Source organism: Pungitius pungitius, chromosome 15, assembly GCF_949316345.1.
Source record: "Pungitius pungitius chromosome 15, fPunPun2.1, whole genome shotgun sequence".
NCBI lineage: Eukaryota > Metazoa > Chordata > Actinopteri > Perciformes > Gasterosteidae > Pungitius > Pungitius pungitius.
Window position 1 is genome coordinate 2,520,000 of NC_084914.1, and position 20,122 is coordinate 2,540,121.

Genomic DNA, 20,122 nt, shown 5'->3' on the forward strand with positions numbered 1-20,122 from the left:
TCCGCTCCACCAACCCGTCAGTCTGGGGATGGTAAACGCTGGTGCGGACGGACTTAATGCCCAGTAACCCGTAAAGTTCTCCCAGTGTGCGCGACATGAACGAGGTGCCCTGGTCTGTTAGAATCTCTTTCGGGATTCCCACCCGGGAGATGACCTGAAACAGAGCCTGCGCGACGCTCTTTGCAGAGATATTGTGCAATGGCACTGCCTCCGGATACCGGGTTGCGTAATCCATGAGGACTAGCACAAAGCGGTATCCGCGTGCGCTCCGGTGGAATGTAATGGATTAGATCCATGCCGATGCGCTCGCCACCACACCGGGTAAATCGCAAAGCGAGTCCCGATTCCAATCGATTCTCGATTCTCGATACCCAACCCTACCCATGAAGGTAGTGCCTTGATCACATTGAATTTGTCGTACAGCACCTCTTAAAGCAATAAAGCATCTCAGTCCATTAATGAATGTGTCTGTGGACAAGTCCTCCAACATTTCAATATGAATGGCTTTAGAGCAGAAGCAGGTAAGCAATCCATACCTTTTTTCTTGTTTTCTCCCTTGTTTTGTCCAAAAGGGGCCGAAACAGTCCATCCCACAATAAGTGAAGGGTGGCGTGGGTTCTGTTCTTTCAACTGGCAGGTCACTCATCCTTTGGCTTTCAGCTGGCCTTCTCAACTTTCGACATGTCACACAGTGGCAGATGTGTGTTGCGACTGCTCTGCAGAGTCCACAGATCCAATAGCCATTGGACCTAATTTCATTGATGGTGAAGCCTTTGCCCTGATGATTCACTGTTTCATGAATGTGGGCGATGATCAGATTAGTCACGTGATGTCCTGGAGGAATGACTGTTGGGTGTTTAAAAGAGTTAGGAAAAGATGAGCGACTGAGCCTACCTCCCACCTTGAGCACACCCTCTGCATCCAGCAAAGCATCAATTTGATACAGCTTGTTGTGTCTTGGAAGATGATGTCCCTTTTTTAATAGTTTTATCTCTTCTCCGTACGCTTGGCTTTGTATGTCTTTGATAAGTCGTTCTGCACTTTGTCTTTCGCTGACTGTTGAAAGGTCACATGATTTGACCTTTCTAGCACGCCGCAAGAGACGCGCCACTGCCCCGATGGCCCGAGACCAGCATGAAAACTTCTTTAGTCTTCCTACAAGATCAACTTGCTCTGAGGTCTTTGTCTGGAACGTCTGAGCCCTTTTAACTTCTGGGTCATCGACAGGTAGCTCCAAAAGCACCTCTGTTGGCACTTCTATTTCTCCTTTCCAAAGAAAGCTAGGGCCAGTGAACCAATCAGAAGAGAGCAACTCATCTATTGTTTTCCCTCTTGATGCATAGTCTGCTTGGTTTTCATCAGTTGGTACATAAAACCATTGCTTCGGGTCTGAGCCACGACGGATTTTCTGCACTCGATTTGCTACAAAGGTGTGGAAACGGCGAGCATCATTATTAATGTAGCCTAATACAACCTTTGAGTCTGTCCAAAAGAACTCTTCTACATTACAGTAGCCTAGTTCTTCTTTGAGCATATTGCTCACTGTGACTGAGACAACTGCTGCGGCAAGTTCTAACCTTGGAATAGTTGTGACCTTTAGCGGCGAGACTCGCGCTTTTCCCATTAGAAGAACACAGTAAATGTCTCCTCTTTCATTCTTCAGTCTCAGGTATGTGCATTGGCCATAGCCCGTGGTGCTGGCATCTGAAAAGTGATGTAATTCAGTTTTCATCACCTTTCCAAAGCCAGGAGGATGATAGCAGCAAGCTACCTGTATTCCTTTCATCTTAACAAGATCATCTTGCCATTTCTCCCACCGTGGCTTCGACCGCTCTGGAATTGGATCATCCCATTCTGTTCCTTGATGGCACATTTCTTGGAGAATTTTCTTTCCCTTGAGGAGGTAGGGAGCTACGAAGCCCAGCGGGTCGTATATGGAGGCGACAGATGACAGGATGCCGCGACGTGTTGCGGGCTGGTTCTTTGGAGAGACTTTGAAGGTGAAACAATCACTCTCGATGTTCCTATATATTCCCAATGCTCTCTCTAAAGCTGGATCATTGAATCTGAGATCCTTTGTTTTGATGTCCATGGTGTGTTATGTTGCAGGGATGCTCTGCAGAACGGCAATGTTGTTGGACACAAATTTGTGAAGGCGTAAACCTCTATTTGCACACATTTCGCGTGCCTCCTTTGCTATTTGAATGGCTTTTTCAGCAGACTCTACACTAATGATGCCGTCGTCCACATAAAAGTCTCTGGCAATGAACTGCGACCCTAATGGGTGTGTGTGACTGTGTTCTTTCGCGAGCTGCTTCAATCCATAATTCGCACACCCTGGTGAAGATACAGCTCCAAAAAGATGGACCTTCATCCTGAATTCCTGGGGAAGTGTGCTTAGGTCTCTGTTCTTCCACCATAAGAAGCGTAGATCATCACGGTCATTTTCTGAGACATGGAACTGATGAAACATCTTTTCTATGTCACACATCAGAGTAATGCGATGCTGTCGGAAGCGAATGAGAACACCTGTCAGACTGTTTATCATATCTGGGCCTGGGAGAAGATGTTCATTGGTCGGGCGCCGCGGAGCCGGGACCGGGGGCGTGGTTCTCGGGGCAGGAACGGGCGCTGACGGTGTTCTCGGGGCAGGAACGGGCGCTGACGGGGTTCTCGGGGCCGGAACGGGCGCTGACGGGCGTCTGGGGGCCGGAACGGGCGCTGACGGGCGTCTGGGGGCCGGAACGGGCGCTGACGGGCGTCTGGGGGCCGGAACGGGCGCTGACAGGACTCTGGGTGCCGGAACGGGCGCTGACGGGCGTCTCGGGGCCGGAACGGGCGCTGACGGGCGTCTCGGGGCCGGAACGGGCGCTGACGGGCGTCTCGGGGCCGGAACGGGCGCTGACGGGCGTCTCGGGGCCAGAACGGGCGCTGACGGGCGTCTCGGGGGCCGGAACTGGCGGAGACTGGAGTCTTGGGGCCCATTCGGGCTGGGACTGGCGTCTGGGGGCCGAGTCGGGAGCCGGGACTGGGGGGGTTCGTCGTCTCCTCCCCCCCGGGCTCCCTCTCCTTGGATTGAGGAGCTCCCGGAGCCTGAAGCATTCCTCCTGGTAGCTCCTGGGGCCAACAACGACATTTGTCTTCCATTGAAAATTGGGCTTCTCAAATCGAGGTAGTCTGGCCCCAGGTCGCTCCAGGAGTCCGCTGGCAAGCCGGTGTTGGTGTTGCGCCGGGCAGCCTGCTGCACGCTGCGTGGACCCCCAAACGCAAGGCGAGTTCCCAAATATCTTTCATTTGGGTAAAACCCTGCTGAGTCCTTTCTTGGTCGCGTCATTCTGTCAGGATCGGGCTGATGCAGGTCGAAGAAGGCAGGACTCAAACGCAGGGTCTTCCGACAAAGTGCTCTTTATTCACAACTCAACGGAACGTGCACCAACGAGGACTGACAAAGACAATGACGCGACAAAGGACAACTGGCACACAGGGCTTAAATACACAAGGGAGGTGCAGGTGATTGGACACAGGTGGAAGCAATCAGGCAATCACAGGACAGGAAGTGAAGTTCCCCAGAGACCCGAGACACAAGAAAGCTACAAAATAAGACAAGCAGACCCAAACCGTGACACTATCACAGATTTCATGAAAAAGGTTCTGTTTACCTTGTCATTGGGCCCAATGGTACTCGCGGCCAGAACTCCTCAGCAACGTCTATTCTCCCCACTCGAGCCCCACGTTGGGCGCCAATTGTTGGGTTCTGAAGGCCGAAGGGGAGACCAGCTTCCCTTGGTTCTCGTCCAGGCAGGATACGGTGAATCAAAAGTCAACTAGCTCGGGTTTTAAAAATCAAAAAGTATTTAATAACTAAACAAAGAGTAAGGCCTACAATTACAAAGTGAAAAACAATGTGAATAGTGATATATTTCGCGAAATAGAGATTTCCCCGGCCAAGTCAAAAGTGACTCCTCAGGCTGCAGGAAAGATCTGCCTGTTCTTCTCCCGGTTCGATGATTTGAAGCTCCAGGGGGGGGGTGGTCTTCTGGGTGTATTTGAATGTCATTGGCTCCTTCCTGGTCCAGCCTTTTCACATCAAGGTGTGAACTGCCACGTGTGACTCTGGATCCCCCTCTCTGTCTCTCTCTCCCTCACATTCCAATGCATCACAACATATAAGATCACAGTACTTAATGGTTTATCACAGTTTATCTGGTGCAACACATTGCCTCATGCGGCTGTCTTGCATCCAATTGCTAAATTAATACCTGACAGGAGAAAAAACTCCTACAAAAAAACCCTCTCTGGGGAAAAGTAGAAGAAATCCATCAAGACAGAATGTAGCTTTTGTCCCCAGGTTTTAACATTACATCATGACAGGATGTTAATGTGTGCAGTATTTATATGATTTATATGACTTTAAATTGTTATTGTCTATAATACATTCACTTTATTTAACATACAAATGTAATATCTACTATCTAACATCACACCAACTACTATTCTATACTAAACATTGTTACACGTAATCTACTTCCCACCACTAGGTGTGCACTTCTACTTAAATCCCTAACACTGCTCATCTTGAGCACATTCAGGGAAGTCAACCTTTGTCTGCTGCTCCGAAAGATCATCAAGTGTGACGATAAAAATCCTGCTGACAGTGGCTGCTCGTTCCACGCAGGTAGAGTCATCAGTGGAGTCCCCCCTCAGTGGACCATTCACAGTCCATCCCAATATAGTCTTCACTGCGTAAGGGCCACTGTCTGCACCGCGGATGACCTCCCACAGTTCCAAGGCCCTAGGAACATTCGCTCCAATTAGCAGGTCCACTTCAGAGTTGATCTCCGTTAGCTTCACATCCTTTAGATGTGTCCATTTCAGAAGATCTTCCTGTTTTGGAAGGTTTCCTTGATGGACAGGCATGCATTTCTATGTGAATAGTTCTGGTAGTGCACAGAAACAATCTGTGTCCAGTCCAGCCATCTCTAGGTGATAGGTATTTCTGCTACCTTACCGAGAGATGAGAATAAACCACAGACAAGTCGTATATTTTTCACTTTGCAAAGGGGAAGCCCAGTAGATGGTGTGTCGACTCCCCTGAACTCCCCTTTCCAACAGCCTTTTATTCGCATCCTTCACACACAAACAACAACAGGGTGGAACTTGGGGGCGGGGGCTTCCTCTGTTCTAAAGGGGTGCAGAGTTCATATCTATTGTTATCTACTTTCTCTCTTTGCTGGAATCAATTGGTTTCTGTCAGACTGTAAACAAACCAACTCATTGTTTTAACCACACCCTCGACTTGGTTCTTGTGTATGGTATTGTGATAGAAGACTTAACAATCTTTCCACAGAACCCTCTCCTGTCCGACCATTGTCTGATAACCTTTGAATTTCTACTGCCAGAATCTCCTCCTCCTGCCAAGGGTTTCTACAGTCGATGTTTATCGGACACCGCTGTAGCCTCATTTAAAGAAAGTTCAGTGTCCTGTGAAAACTCCAGTCCGTCACAAATCGACCATCTTGTCGATACTGCCACAGGCTCTTTGAGAATGGCGCTGGACGGTATTGCTCCCCTCAAAAGAAGAATGGCAACAAGAAGGAAGTTCGCCCCTTGGTATAACTCTCAAACCCGGAACCTAAAGCAAACTGTGCGGAAACTTGAGCGGTTATCGCGTTCCACCAAATCAGAAGGATCTAGGCTAACTTGGCAAGACAGCGTTAAAAAATATAAGAAGGCTCTCCGTAACGCAAGAGCATCTTATTACTCATCATTAATCGAGAAAAATAAAAACAACTCCAGGTTTCTCTTCAGCACTGTAGCCAGACTGACAGAGAGTCACAGCGCTGTCGAGCCGTGTATTCCTGTGGACCTCAGTAGTAACGACTTTATGAACTTCTTCAATAATAAGATTCTGACTATCAAAGAGAAAATTGATGGTCTACTACCCCCAACCGGAGCCAACCCGTCCGCGGATGTAGGATCCTTGGATGCAGCCGTGGGCCCTGATACCTACTTGGATGGTTTCTCTTCCATCAACCTTGATCAACTGACTTCTACAATTTTGAAATCCAACTCTTCCACTTGTCTCCTGGATCCGATTCCAACTAAGCTGCTTAAGGAAGTTTTTCCGTTAATTAGCACATCCCTACTGGATATTATGAATCTGTCTTTGTTGACAGGACATGTACCACAGTCCTTCAAGGTAGCTGTAATTAAACCTCTTCTGAAGAAACCTACCCTAGCTCCAGAGGTGTTGGCTAACTACAGACCCATCTCTAATCTTCCCTTCCTCGCTAAGATCCTGGAGAAATCTGTCGCGAATCAATTATGTGACTTTCTACAAAACAATGCTTTGTTCGAGGATTTCCAGTCAGGATTTCGAATGCATCACAGCACAGAAACAGCACTGGTGAAAATTACAAATGATTTTCTACTTGCATCGGACCAAGGACTTGTATCTTTTCTTGTATTGCTGGACCTCAGTGCTGCATTTGACACCATCGATCACCGTATCCTGCTGCAGAGACTGGAACACTTGATTGGCATCAAAGGAACTGCACTCAGCTGGTTTAAATCTTATTTATCGGATCGATCCCAGTTTGTGTTTGTGAACGGTGAATCATCGAGGACCACGAATGTTGGTCACGGAGTCCCACAAGGTTCTGTGCTTGGACCGATTCTATTTACCCTGTACATGCTTCCTTTGGGCGACGTTATCAGAAAACACCGCATAAACTTCCATTGTTATGCAGACGATACTCAACTGTATCTATCGATCAAGCCAGAAGACACCAACCAACTTGTTAGACTTCAGGACTGTCTTGGAGACATCAAAACATGGATGACCTGCAACTTCCTGATGTTAAACTCGGAAAAAACGGAAGTTATCATGATAGGCCCAGAGCGCCTTCGAAGTCAGCTGTCACGTGATACAGTCTCTATGGATGGAATTGCTCTGGTATCCAACAGCACCGTCAGAAATCTTGGAGTTCTCTTCGACCAGGATATGTCCTTCCACTCTCATATAAAGAAGACTTCAAGGACTGCCTTTTTTCATCTACGGAATATATCGAAAATCAGGAACTTCCTGTCTCAAAGTGATGCAGAAAAACTAGTTCATGCATTTGTTACTTCTAGACTGGATTACTGTAATTCTTTGTTATCAGGCTGCTCATGTAAATCGCTTAAACCTCTCCAACTGATTCAGAATGCTGCAGCACGTGTATTAACAAGAACTAAGAAATGGGATCATATAACTCCTGTATTAACTTCTCTGCACTGGCTTCCTGTTAAATCAAGAATAGAATTTAAGGTACTTCTCCTCACCTACAAGGCACTTGCTGGTGAGGCACCGTCTTATCTTAAAGAGCTTGTTACACCGTATTTCCCTACAAGGCATCTACGCTCCGTAGATGCTGGGCTACTTGTGGTTCCTAGAGTTTTAAAAAGTAGGATGGGGGCCAGAGCCTTCAGTTATCAAGCTCCTCTTTTGTGGAACCAGCTTCCACTTTCAGTCCGGGGGGCAGACTCGGTCAGTTCATTTAAGATAAAGCTTAAAACGTTCCTCTTTGATATTGCTTATAGTTAGGGCTGGCTCAGGTTAGCCTGGACCAGCCCTTAGTTAAGCTGCTCTAGGCTTAGACTGCCGGGGGACTTCTTAGGACACACCGAGCCCCTCTTTCACTCTCACACTCTCACTCTCTCCTCCCACAATCATCCATGTTTTATTAATGTACATCACTAATTAAGCTTCTTTCCGGGAGTTTTTTGTGCTTTCTCGCCTAGCAGGTCTCCGTGGATCATAGTTTCGTGTGGACCCCTGTTCTGACTCCTGGCTCATGGCTCTGCTGACACCTGCTGCTGCCATCATCATTACTTTAAATATGATTCATATTACTGTCATCATAAACCAACATCTTTCTGCTCTCCCTCCCCACAGAAGCCTCTGTGGATGGTGGTTCTATCTGATGGACGTTGTCCCTGCAGTGGTCCTGCCGTACACCTGTTCTGCTACTTGCAATTACTTGTATCATTTCTGTTAGAGAAATTGAATGTATCGTACATCTTTTACATTGTTGATTCTGTACACATGACATCCATTGCAGTCTGTCCATCCCGGGAGAGGGATCCCTCCTCTGACGTTCTCCCTAAGGTTTCTTCCCTTTTTTCCCCATTGAAGGGTTTTTTCATATTTTGGGGAGTTTTTCCTGTGCCGATGTGAGGGTTTCGGGACAGAGGATGTTGCATGTGTACAGACTGTAAAGCCCTCTGAGGCAAATTTGTAATTTGCGATTTTGGGCTATACAAAATAAAATGAATTGAATTGAATTGAACTGTGTCAGGGGTGCAGAGTCCATGTGTATTGATTTCTACTCCTATGTATTGATATTTTACCTGTGTCGGGTGCAGAGTTCACATGAACGCGCCTATGTGTACAACATCCTGTGTTAGTCAGCTGATGCTGTACCACTTCTTAGCTACACATGATTAATTTCTATAAGATGTTCCAAAAGCATAATAATCACCCACTGTGCCCTATCACTAGGTTCGTTACAATGTGGCTACTGACAACTTTCTCCTGACCAATGTACTGAGGAGGATGACAATCTTCTTTCCAGTAATATTTAGCCTACTCATGAGGCGTTCTGTTCAGAATGAAGCAGAACTCCCTGGATCTAGAAAGGCGTACGTTGTGACGACTTCATTCCTTTGTCTAGACTTCACCTGGACAGGTAAGATGGAAAGTGTACAATCGCACTCTCAGGCCCCAGTAAGCCCACTAGATCAGTGATTCTTAACTGGTGGGTCCCGGACCCGTTTTTAATGGGTCCTGGGCCTTTGCATGGGAAAATAAAAATTTGAATAAAAAAAAATCACAAAAATATTCATCCTGTGATTTTATTTTGAAGGGACTTTTTTTAATGCAGTGGAGTGTCGTCATTTTTGTCGGCTCGTCCGTCCATGTTTTCAGCAGCGTGTGCCAGGTTGGGTCAAACCATTCTGATATGGGGGAGACATTGGGTTTTTAGGATAATTAAACATCCTGAATATAAAATATAAAATTCAGCTTATGAACTTGATTTTGAATAAATTTAAGAAGTTTAATGTTCCTCGATTTGGGTCGCGGCTTGTCATTAAGGGGTGATGGTGGGTCCCGGAGCAAGACCAGTTGAGAACCACTGCACTAGATTGTACAGAGATTGGACCACTGCCATCGGCCCCTCCACGGTCTCCCTTGCCTCCTTGGTTTACTTTTGCTGCACCAGGTTGTGACTGATTTGAATAGATGTGTAACAAGGTAGGATGTCTCAGATTGCACACCTTACAGAACAGACGTTTTGTGCAGTCTTTACTTCTGTGCCCAAAGCACAAGCAGCCATAGCATACACCATTTTCTTTCAAGAAAGTCATCTTGTCACTGTGTGACTTTCTTTCCAATGAAAAGCATAGGGCGAGTAATAGGGAGCATAGGGAGAGTACATTTTATGCCCTGCTCCGCAGAACAAGCAAGTCTTTGTGACAGCTGAGGCATTATCTTTGTTATCACACGCTGACTTCTTGTCATGGCGTTGTGTGCCTTTACTCATAGGAGCAATGGTGGTTGCTAAACTACTTCCTTTAAATTTAGCAGAGTTAGGTTTAGATTTAACATGGTTCACTTCTCTTCTTACAGCACCTGGACGATCATGTGGCATTAGATTAGTACAAGTAAAGTTACCAGTCTAAAAATTTACTCAAGTAAAAGTAAAAAGTAGCTCATTAAAAATGTACTCTGAGTAAAAGTTACTGCGTTACTTTTTTAACAGCTGGGTGGGTGCGGGATTCTAGTGTAGTTAAAAAAAGATAAGGGAAAATAAATCTCAATCTAGTTTTTTTTGATTGAAGGAAGACCTTTACAAATGAAAGTGTAATAGAAAAAATAATAAAATAAAAATAAAAGAGATGATTTTTGTGCAGATCATCCAATAAAACATTTTAAACATTACTACAACCACTAAATATGGCATGAGCTGTGGATTCAGTAAAGCAGGGGTGTCAAACTCATTTCAGGTCCGGGCCAGATACTGACGACTTCGACCGAACGAGGGCCGCTGGCGGTCCGACTGACAGTTCGCTGACGTCGGGACGTATGCGCTCCAGTGGCGGACCGTTTACTCTGCGATCTCCTTAAACTGTCTCTGCTCTGCTCACTGAAGAAAAACAATACGTGGACAATAAATATCAGAGCCAAGAGCAGGAGTGTAGTCAACTACTGCTGCTAATACATCCCGTCAGACCAGGATTATTTATTCATATCCGTTAATGAACTTTCTTTCTTTCTCACTTACTGTGAAAATCTACGTACTTCCGGTTTAGCGGCTACGCTTCGTATTTTCATTCGATTTCAGCTGGGTTTGCGTCTGTTTTGTCCGTCTCCATCATTTTTGTTTGTTCTCCCGCTCATCACTCTATCATTGCAGTAACGTTAGTTTCCCAACACAGTCTCCAAAAAAAGCGTGAAATGGCTACGTTGGTCCACCGTGATAAACGTAGTCATGTTACGTTTTCCCCCAAAATAACGTTACTATGTTACGTTTCTTTTGGCCCATTCATTTACATTGCTTTGCAAATAGGTCACGTGACTATCAAGTTTCCCGTTAGCGAAAAGAAAAACATGGCGGACGGTCAGCATAATCTCCGTGAAAAACACAATATTTTAAGAAAGCATCAGCATTTGTATGCATTTCGATGGCATTTCTAGCGAGAAGTATGCGTAATTCTTTCATAATCTTCTATCAGAGACTGTAGAAGACCTTCCGTTTATTCGTTTCTGCGAAGATTTGAGTGTCTCTTTGGGAAAGCGTGGCTACGCAACGCCTTTAACGGCGCATTATTAAAAAAACACTTCCAGTGGGGGCGTTACCGTAAAGAGGCGTTCAGCCTTAAAGCCACTAATCGCCAAACAAAACAAACTCAAAGCACTCGAATCACATTATGACTTTTTAAACATAAATTCCCTTATTTTTATGAGTTTTCAATGAAAGAATGCATAATTTCCGTGGGTAGGCATGACCGGGACATCCCGAATTATGGGCAATTTTGATTTGTCCAGCTTTTTGACAGCTCCAGTCCCGACTTCCAATCACAGCCTCCCAAATCAATGACGCGCCTAAAACTCTCGGTTGTTGTGTGAGTGCAACTCCCCCCCCCGAACATTACGTCTTGTTTACATGGGAAAGGGGGGCGGGGCTTCGCCCTCAGAGCGGAGCGTCATTTCGCGCTCCACACGTCCACACGTTTGAGCTGCATTGCTTGCCCTGTGCGTGAAGTGGCCGTGAGGCCTCCACTAAAGTCTCTCTCTATTTGTTCTGCTTTACTCAATAAAAGTAAAACCTTTACAGATATACTGTCCACACACTAGGCTAACATAACGGAGACTTCCAGGCTTCGTCCTTTATGTTTTATGGGGATAAAGCCCCTGTAAGTAGTTTTTTCCCAAGCAAATCTGAGTTTCTGAGGGAAGTATTAGTCGTTGCAGGTGGGGTTAGGAGCGGGGGGTCTGCTGGTGGGTGAAACTGCGCCGCCCGTTATTCAGTGACAGCTAGTGGGTCAGACAAACGGTTTGTCCGGACGGGGGAGGGGGGAAGTAAAATTAAGACGTAGGCCTACGTCACTTCATTTAAGACGCTGCGCTACTTGTAGGTCGCTGTGTTGTGCTACATTCTCAATAAAGTTAATAAACAAACAAATGTAGGGTCGTAAGATACTCATTTACATGTAATTTGCACGAGGGACTAAACAAAACGCTACTAAAAAAGGATGTTTCCACCGACCATCGCCGGAAAAAGTCACATGACCAAGTCACATGACACCACGAGCACAGCTGACCCCCACGAGAGCAGTCCAATGCACGTGGACAGTGACGCGCTGAGGCTCAAGGCAGAGAAGCATACTGTATATGGCAGAGGGGAAGAGAGAGGGAGAGACCCGGATCCTGACATGCTCTTTCTTTGACATGTTTTCTGTTCTGAGTGGAAACATTTTAAATATGGACCCTTGAGAGAGGAAGTGGTCGTCTTTCTGAGTGCAGTGAACCACCAAGATGCAGTTAGGTGTTCAACTGAAGCAAAAGCTCAACTAATACTCACAGTACACATAACACTTTATATTCATATAGTGTATTGACACAAATTATTGAGATAATAATGTTTAGTCCTTTTCATTCTCTACAATAATGGTTTTGTTCTAGGAACCAAAGATGAAAAGCAGATAATCTTCGGGAATAAATCATTCAAGGAATATAGTGCTGATACTTATTAAACAGTCTTTTAAAGAAGCTTGAAGGATTTTTGTACTTTGTTACTTGAAGAACTTCTAGGTGTAAATGAGCCTCCTTGACAAAGGGCTGAACTAAATCTCTCTCTGCAGGAACAGACCTCAGCAGTCAGACAGAGCTCAGAGAGGAAGTTCAAAAGGAGCTGATGACCAGCAGCTGTGGTCAAACGTCTCCGAGGTTCTTTAAATAAGAGGCGAGCTGTTAGTTTCTTGTGAAGCAGAACACAGGTTGTTGCAGCGTGGGGTCGGAGACTCCGTCATGTCTCTGTTTGTGATACTCGGGCTGCTCGTCTGCATCCAGGCTCAAGGTGAGAAACCACTGAGGTCTTTGCTCTGTATCTTATAGATTATTAGTAATAAGTAATACTTGTCAGGGGAGATATATTAGTCCTCCTTTGGCTGTTTAACCAAGCAAGAAATATGTATGTATGTTTGTATTTATGTATAGGGTTGTCATGATATAAAATTTGTGTTGTGCGATTGTAACATTATATGCGATAAACAATATTATTGCAATTTTCAGACAATTTTATGCCACTTATAACATAATGACAATAATAGCATAATAATAAAACTTTGCTCTTTCAAAGAACAAAGAATGTTTTATTCGTCAGAATATTTTGACATTAGAATCAGAATGTAAAAATATATCACCTAATGAATAAAAGAAATGAAATAAGTCTGCTGCAGGGAGAGACGCGGCGGCTCGGCCCAGCTAACAATCGGCCCGCCAGGAGGAACGCAGGGCAGCAGTCCGGGAATGTCGCCCTGCGTTCCTCCCTGCCAATGAGGCGAACTAGTCTGGAGGAACCGACAGTAGTTCAGGTTGAAAGACTGGGCGATTGTTCTAGGTGAGAATTTAGCTTATATGTGTGGTTTCCGTTGCCAGTGTTTTTAAACAACGGCTCGTTCACATTGATTGGCTCTTCACTGAACTTCCAAAACTCTGTAAAGTGCAACCCCGCTCACAGAACATGAAATCAACAGTCCGTTACACTATCCCCCTCCATTAAAGTCCCTCGCCCACGAGGGGGCAAACAAAATCTCTCAGGTGGCTAGAGGGCCTCCAGTCCCTCTGGGGCCGCCTCTGTCCCTGGGAAGGAAGATGGTTAGGGCCACAGTCAGAGGATAGGGAGGCCGAGCCAGGAGCTCTACGGAGCACAAGGAGCGGGTAAAAGATATGACCGCGAGGATGGCTGCCGAGGATGGCTGCCGAGGCTGGCTTTGGGCGCTCAGACCGCTCCGTCGGTGGATATAACGGCAGTGGTGGGATGGACGACTCACGCAGGGGCGCTGTTCCGCCAATGATAAAGACCCCCAGATAGGATAGTAAAGCTAACTGGGAAGCTTTTCATGCTCAATTTGAACTGCTAGCTCAGGCCTGTGGATGGTCCACGGAATTAAAAGCCCTCCAACTGGCGATGTGCCTCACGGGTGGTGCTTTATCCTGCTTGCTGCTGCTGAGTGCTGTCGATAGGTGTGATTATGATGCACTGATTGGGGCTCTAAAGCGACGTTTTGGGCAGTGCTCTGCCGCTAGTCTACTCCACTCTGAACTGTGCAGCAGACAGAGGCAGTCGGGGGAGCCACTGAGAGAGCTAGCTAATGACATTAAGGGACTTGTTCACCGCACCTACGCCCACATGCCCCCTTCTATCCAAAGCGAACTAGGGAGAGACCATTTTCTCCAGGCTCTTCTGCCAGCCCACCTGCGCATCCAGACACTACTGACTCATCCTGGATCCCTCCAGGATGCTCTAGAGTCGGCGACAGAGAGAAAGATGTATATGCTAGCACCTTGGACACAGGAGATGAAAAATCCCAGATGGGGAGAGCTGCTAGCGGGGTTGAGTTGGACGGGGTTCAGCCTGCAATCCCCTTCAAGTAAAAAGACATTGCATCTTTCCGTTGGGACACCGCTGCTGGCGAAGGATTTTGATGGTCAGCTGGAGCGGCTGGGTCGAACTTGGATAGGAGACTGCTGGTATGCCCCACTGAATATTGAAGGAACATGCTGCTCTGCCCTAGTGGACACTGGTTCATCTGCAACTCTGGAAAGACGTGATATGGTGAAAAGAATTTTGCCCACCCTAGTCAAACTGCAGTCAGTCCCCGGTGGCCGAGCTCCAATGGTCGGAACGGCGATAGTCACCCTGGAGTTGGGGAGGAAACCTATACGCTGCCCAGTGGGTTGCTGACCTGGATGACTGTATACTGGGTCTTGATGTTCTGGGTGCTTTGGACTGTGTGATAAATGCTAAGAGGGGGACTCTTACTTTTCCCGACGGCCACGTCATCTGTGGTGGAAATTCGTGGATTGAAGCCTTGTGAGAAATCAAAAGTACCTTGAACTCGCTTTATGATTAAATATTTATTACTAACTAGAATATAGAAAAATGATAAAGATTACAGAAATCATCAACACAAGCCGTAAGTACAGACAGAAGTCAAATGACTACAATTCAGCTGAAAGGGGACAGATTGTTCCTTCTCCCTCAGAGGAGCAGGAAGATCTGACAAAGGAACAGAGGAAAACAGAGAGTCTTTATACCTGAGCTGAGAAGGTACCCCTGCCAGCCCCTCCCCCCCTTAACCCTCAGGACAGATTAAGAGGAAGATTCCCAAAGGTCATAAATCAACATTCCTGACCCCCCTTGGTGGCGCCCAAATCAATCACCAACCCAAAAACAGATAACACACAGGATAAGGATTTGTCAAGGCATCTGTTTGCTTCTCTGTTTGACTGGAGGCTATCGTAAACCCGGACAGGTCACAGGTTTCCCGAGAAAGGTCACCCCACAGTCCTGAGGGACTTACACCCATGCTGCTCACCAAATTCTTCCCCAACATCATCCAGATGGCGGCCTTCCCCGGCCTGGCTGTGTCACATCAAGCACCGTTTTGGCTCTGAAGGCTGAAGCTACAAACTCGGCAGATGTTGGCACTGTTCCGTCCAACGAGCCACCCTCACTGACTCCATCCCTACCGGGTGCTGTGCTGCCCTCGCCGGCAACCACTATTCGACCTGCTGCTTGGCCACGCAACCAGACAGAAACCTCACTGCCTGATGACAATGAGAGGATGTGTATAGTGAGGGAGATCTGGCAGAAAAGTTGTGATGGCCTAACCCCTGGGGAGCAACAGCTATTATGGCAACTCCTGCTTGAGTTTAAGGACTGCATTTCACTGTTGGAGAAAGACATGGGCTGCACATAGCTCATTCAACATGAAATTGAGACGGGAGATGTACAGCCTATAAAGATGAGGGCTCGAAGCCTCCCGCTGGCCAGGCAGGTTGCGGCGGATAAAGCGTGCGGGAATCATTGATCCGTCCACCAGCCCCTGGGCCTCCCTGGTCGTCATGGTCCCTAAAAAACAGAAGGATGCGTGGCGGTTCTGTGTGGATTTCAGGCCCCTCAACAAGGAGACCAAAAAGGACCCCTACCCCCTTCCACGCATTGACGAGACCCTTGACGTGATGGCAGGGTCGTCCTGATACTCCTCTCTGGACTTGCGGAGCGAGTATTGGCAGGTCCCTCTCTGCCCAGAAGCTTAGGTCAAGACTGCCTTCATCGCCGCTGGGGGTTTATGGTAGTTCAAGGTTCTTCCGTTTGGCCTCTGCAATGCCCCGCCACATTTGAAAGATTAATGGATAGGGTGTTGGCTGGTATTTCACGACAGGAGTGTGTTATGTACCTCAACGATATTCTGGTGCATGGCGACTCATTCGCGGCAGCTCTCAAGTCCCTGAGGCGGGTACTGGAGAGGATGGCAGCTGCAGGTCTGAAGCTGCAGCCACCCCTCTCTTTTATGCAGCAAGAGGTCACGTTCCTACGACACAGACTTGGTGGTGGCGGTGGCGGAACTATGAATGAGAAGGTGTAGACTGTGAATGATTGGCCTACCCCCAGCTCTGTTCAGGACCTGAAAAGCTTCTTAGGTCTTGCCTCCTACTACAGGAAGTTTGTGAGAGGGTTTTCCTGCATAGCTGCACCACTGTTCCACCGGTTACAAAAAGGGTTGTGTTTTATTGAACGGAGGAGTGTCACACAGCATTCACTTTACTACAGAGAGCCCTTGTTCAGACCCCGGTCCTTTCTCCACCTGATCCCACCTTGCCCATTTTTCCTCGACACAGACGCCAGAAATGCAGGCTCGGGTGCTGTGTTGGCCCAAGTGACTTCTGAGGGGCAGAAGGTGGTGGCTAATCAGAGCAGACAGTTCAACGAGGCTGAACAGCGCTACTGTGTCACGAGGCGGGAACTGCTTGCCGTAGTCAGTGCCAACAGACATTTCAAGTATTACTTGGGGAGCCTCCACTTCACAGTCCGGACTGACCAGGCTGCCTTGCAGTGGCTCATGTCTTTTAAAGAGCCAGAGGGGCAGCTGGCTTGCTGGATTGAGGAACTACACGCCTATGATTTTACTGTGATCCACAGACCAGGGGTACGCCACGGAAATTTCATGCCGGCCCTGCAGCGCGGATGGATGTAGCTACTGTCATAAAAGAGAGTGGCAGGAAAAAGAGCGGCTGCAAACCGTCGTTAAATGTGCCGCAACAGACCACGTGCTGACAGCGGTCGACGCAACAGAGTGGGGGTGCAGACAAGAGGAGGACGTGGACATAAGGCCAGTGCTCACTTAGATGGGGGCCCAGCAGCAACCACCCCTGGAACAGGTTGCCATGTGTTCCCAAGCCACAAAGGGACTCTGGTCAATGTTTCAAGCCCTTCGCCTGTGTGAGGGGGTGCTGCAGAGGGGCTGGAAAGAGCCAGCGACCAGAGAGATGCAGTGGCAGGTGGTGGTACCGAAGGCGCTAAGAGAGACGGTGCTTCGCGCAATGCACGGAGCTCCGGGATCTGTTCATTTTGGAGTCAACAAGACCCTCCGCCGCTTCCGTCAGGGATTCTACTGGTGTCAGCACAGGCGGGATTCGGAGGACTACTGCCGCCGCTGCGACAGCTGTACTGCACCTAAGGGGCCTGCAGGCAGATCTCATGCCCAACTCCAACAGTTTCCAGCCGGATGCCCCATGGAGAGGGTGGGAATAGATGTTGTGGGATGTGGGGTTCTCTGTGTGTGTCTTCTTGTATTTACTTTTTAGCTTGTAGAATAGATGTCCGCTTGTAGGACAGATGGCGTGACCGGATCGGTCCTTATAAGGCAGACAATGTGAATGGTGGAAAAGAGAGCACAGGAAAAATGAAGATAAAATTGTATCTGAGATAACACACCTGCGACCGAAGGGAGAGCCAGTTTGAACCCATTTTCAGGGCAAGGCCGAAGGCTGCAGGAGAGAGTACCAGACACTCATTGTTCGGGGAAGGCGTTTGTTACAGAAGGATGAACTGGGTTGAACCAACGTTCAAGGGCACCAGAGGGATTAAAACAGGTCAGTGCCAGAAGGCAGGCGGACTTTGGAAGGGATTTGCTTGCGATACGTATTTCATTGTCTCCAGATATATCTGCGGAGAATTGCTCATGTACAACTTTTTCTCTTCTAAATAAATGTTAAACTTTTAACTAATTTCCTGCAGTGGATTCTTCTATCAACCAACTCGGGTGGATAAGGAATATCCTAACAATTTTGGGGGCTCGTCCGGGATAGGAGTTTTCCTGCAGGGGGAATTCGGTCCAAGAGCTTTCACCTGCTGAACACTGCGTACTCCCAGGCCGGCCTCAAAACAAGGTAAGCAGAAACCTGTTACTAATTCTGCATATTGACTAATCTAAAATAAGGAGTACGCTGTGGATTGGTGGTGAAGGAACCAAATTGATACATGAGCAATTCGCTAAAGTTAATATTAAGGAAACCGGTAAAAGTGCACAACAATAGTACCGGCGAGTACTATTGGGTTTAGTAGGTACCGGCGAGTACCAAGGGATCTTCTATCCGACACAAATTAAAGGATCAGGGATCCTATTGGGTTTAGTAGGTACCGGCGAGTACTATTGGGTTTAGTAGGTACCGGCGAGTACCAAGGGATCTTCTATCCGACACAAATTAAAGGATCAGGGATCCTATTGGGTTTGGTGGGTACCGGCGAGTACCAAGGGATCAATGATCTGACACAAATAAAAGGATTTTGAATCCTAGTCTTTGGTTTGGCAACCCCATCAGTTCCTGACGAGGGCTGAAGTCGCTAGGTGAGTGTCCTGGGGATTTGAGGACCCCCCGAAAACTGGTCTTTGGTTTGGCAACCCCATCAGACCCTGACGAGGGCTGAAGTCGCTAGGTGAGTGTCCTGGGGATTTGAGGACCCCCGAAAACTGGTCTTTGGTTTGGCAACCCCATCAGACCCTGACGAGGGCTGAAGTAGCTAGGTTGGAGTCCTGGGGATTTGAGGACCCCCGAATCCCAGGGTTGGAGTCCCTAGGAGTAAAAGCTCCTTAAATCCTGGGCTGCAGTCTCTGAGCAGCTCGTGTGTGTGTGTGTGTGTGTGTGTGTGGGTGCAAGCAAGCAGGAGAGTGAAAAAAAAAAAAAAAAAAAAAAAAAAAAGAGGGGAAACTGAGAACATAGACGGTCCGAGAGGTTAATATAAACTTTCGGTGTAATACATTGATGACCGAGAGGTTAACATAAACTTTCGGTGTAATACATTGATTCTCGGAAGGTTAAGATAAACTTCCGTTATAATGCATTGATTTCGAAGGGTTAAAATAAACCTTCGTTAGAATAAAAGAATTCTGGAAGTATAACATAAGTTCTCAGAACAAACGGGGAAGCTTGCTGGAGCTGCGGAGAACATTTACTGTGTCACACTGAGGTGACCAGCTGTCCGAGCGGGTTAAAGCGATATAACTGGGAACTGTTGTTGGAATGGAAGATGAATATGATCGGGAAACTGTTGACGGCGGCTGGGGGCCAGCGCCGGGGTATCGATGGAAAATAATAAACGACCAGCTGAGGCTGTTGTTGGTGGCGGTGGGTGGAGAGACCACCGGGAAAAAGAAGCATGAGGCTGTGGAGCGCACGGAACGCGCGGTGAGAAAGTTGTTAGAAAAGAAAGGCGTTAGTTTGGCAGACAGGCTGTCACTGGCGCAGATTTTGTGGGAGAAGGAGAGAGATTGTAGAGAAGAAAAGAAGGAGCTTGAGTCGAAACGCGAGAAGGCGAGTGTGTTGAAAAAAGGAAAACTTCGTAAAGAGATGGAGGATGTGGAGGACATGAGGTCCGCATTGTTTTCGTACTGGATAAAAAGTAAAGCCGTGGGGAGAAATAACCAGGAACGGTGTAATGAGGAAAGACCACCGGCATACGATGTTGAAATAAACGGTGTGAATTCGGCTTCTGCACCTGCTGGGTTGTATCCTGTATTAAATATAACGGGGGGAGAGTTGGAAGTTGAAGAAAGTGTACCACTGCGGGGTTGTCGGGGCAACGAGGTAACGGGGGAAAGCCGGCCTTTCGAAGCGCGTCAAAATCGGGAGGGGTTTAAAGAATGGACGGACTCACGCACTCCGGGGAGAAGGGACAGCTCAGAAGTGCAGCGGAGAAATAAGGCGGATAAGGGAAAGTATTTAGCCGGGGCGAATGAGCGGGTGAAAACACAATTGAGATACGGGGAATCACCAGACATGGGGGAGAGAGGAAAAAAAGGCTCTGCCTCGGCTCAGGAGGAGCAAAACGGGGAATGCGGGGATAACAGCGACCCAGAGATTCACGGGGAACCGGGAAAAATGTATCCGTTATTCATGTCTTCTCGAGGTGTTAATAAATACAAGCCGTGGTCGCTGGGAGACGTGTCTTCTCTAGTCGCGCAAATGCCTGCACCATCTGAAGGGGGAGATAAGTGGCTAAAACAACTCGAT

General features: G+C 47.5%; 1 protein-coding gene across 1 annotated transcript; it reads left to right on the forward strand.

Moving 5' to 3' along the window:
- Positions 1–17,366: 17,366 nt before the first annotated feature.
- Positions 17,367–20,103, forward strand: LOC134105266 (uncharacterized). Its single transcript, XM_062557839.1, has 3 exons — positions 17,367–18,844; positions 18,886–20,055; positions 20,094–20,103. Exons 2-3 carry the CDS (start codon positions 19,133–19,135, stop codon positions 20,101–20,103), a joined length of 933 nt encoding a protein of 310 aa, XP_062413823.1. The 5' UTR covers positions 17,367–18,844; positions 18,886–19,132.
- Positions 20,104–20,122: the final 19 nt, after the last annotated feature.